The sequence below is a fragment of the Odontomachus brunneus genome, unplaced genomic scaffold, assembly GCF_010583005.1.
Source record: "Odontomachus brunneus isolate Ranch 3 - 2012 unplaced genomic scaffold, Obru_v1 Obru_scaffold_040, whole genome shotgun sequence".
Lineage (NCBI taxonomy): Eukaryota > Metazoa > Arthropoda > Insecta > Hymenoptera > Formicidae > Odontomachus > Odontomachus brunneus.
Genome location: NW_022639490.1, coordinates 579,382 through 580,439, shown reverse-complemented (window position 1 = coordinate 580,439; position 1,058 = coordinate 579,382). Strand labels below are relative to the sequence as shown.

The 1,058-nt window shown below is 44.6% G+C and overlaps 1 protein-coding gene across 2 annotated transcripts in view; it reads right to left on the bottom strand.

The window, feature by feature from the left end:
* The window catches only part of LOC116844254 (hyccin), an 8,224-nt gene extending 7,434 nt beyond the window's left edge, over positions 1-790 (bottom strand). The window contains exon 1 of one of the 2 annotated variants that reach the window (XM_032815530.1): positions 280-790. In XM_032815530.1, the coding sequence (XP_032671421.1) occupies positions 280-429 (150 nt within the window). In that variant the 5' untranslated portion in view covers positions 430-790. The remainder of the gene's footprint in view (positions 1-279) is intronic. The other variant, XM_032815529.1, reaches the window with a different exon arrangement.
* Positions 791-1,058: the final 268 nt, after the last annotated feature.

The following is a 1,058-nucleotide window of genomic DNA, read 5'->3' as shown; positions in this document are numbered from 1 at the left end:
ATATATATATATATATATATATATATATATATATATATATATATATATATATAAAGGAAACAGAAAGCAAAGAGCACAAACACATATCAAGCTTGACAGTTGCTCTATACATATGTAAAACTACACTAACTGTCAAGATGCTTATGGGTGTTAGTAAGGCGATAAGAAGCTGAGGGCAAATGTAATCATCCTCAGAGACATTATGCATACAAGACGACCGAGATTCTACGTGAGGTGAACGCTCGTTAATTCGATTAAACACGGACACATTCGCCGTACCTCGCTATATTTAGTGCGCTCCTCCAGAAGCATGTAGAGCGCTCGTACGATCTCGTTGTCCTGCGAGAGCGTGCTGGCGAACGTGTGCAGTTCCGACTGCGAGACGTCTTTACAGTCCGCCAACCACTCGTTTATCAAGCTCTCCGTCATTTTCGGACGCCTCTCGCCTTCGTCAATAAATCAGGATCTTGCTGATGAGAAATCGCGGCTTCGACTTCGACTCGCTGGCCGTCACCGTGACAGTCATCACACAGCTTTATCGTGGAATTGTCGCGACGCACGGTTGCATCAAGAAGAACAAAACGAAGCTGATCGAGCTGCGAGTCCGGTTACATGTCTCGGCGGCTACTCTTTTTTTTGTCCCGTCTCTCTCGTGGATGCACTCGCGACGCGAACGTTCGACTTCGACGCTTCATGCACGTTATACGCGAACAACCTGGAACAACTCACGCCAGGTTATTGCCAGTCGCTATCGCTGGCAACTGATCGCGACACTCACCAATGACGTTTCATGTCGCCGCGCCTCTCGCGCGCATGATCGTGGTTCGTTCTTTCTAGTTGCACTTCGGGTGAGTTCTTAAGGCTTTCCTGGGTACTCGCCGTAGAACTCTGGATTGATGACGTCAGGAGCGAAATGTCGAAAATTCTTGTGTTTCCAAATAAAAAAACATTTAAGAAGATGTGAAAATATATCTTTAAGAAGATATGAAAGAACATATGAAAGAACGCTTCTGTTAAGAATATTTGTAAGATGCTCCAAAAACTATCATTTGCAGTCA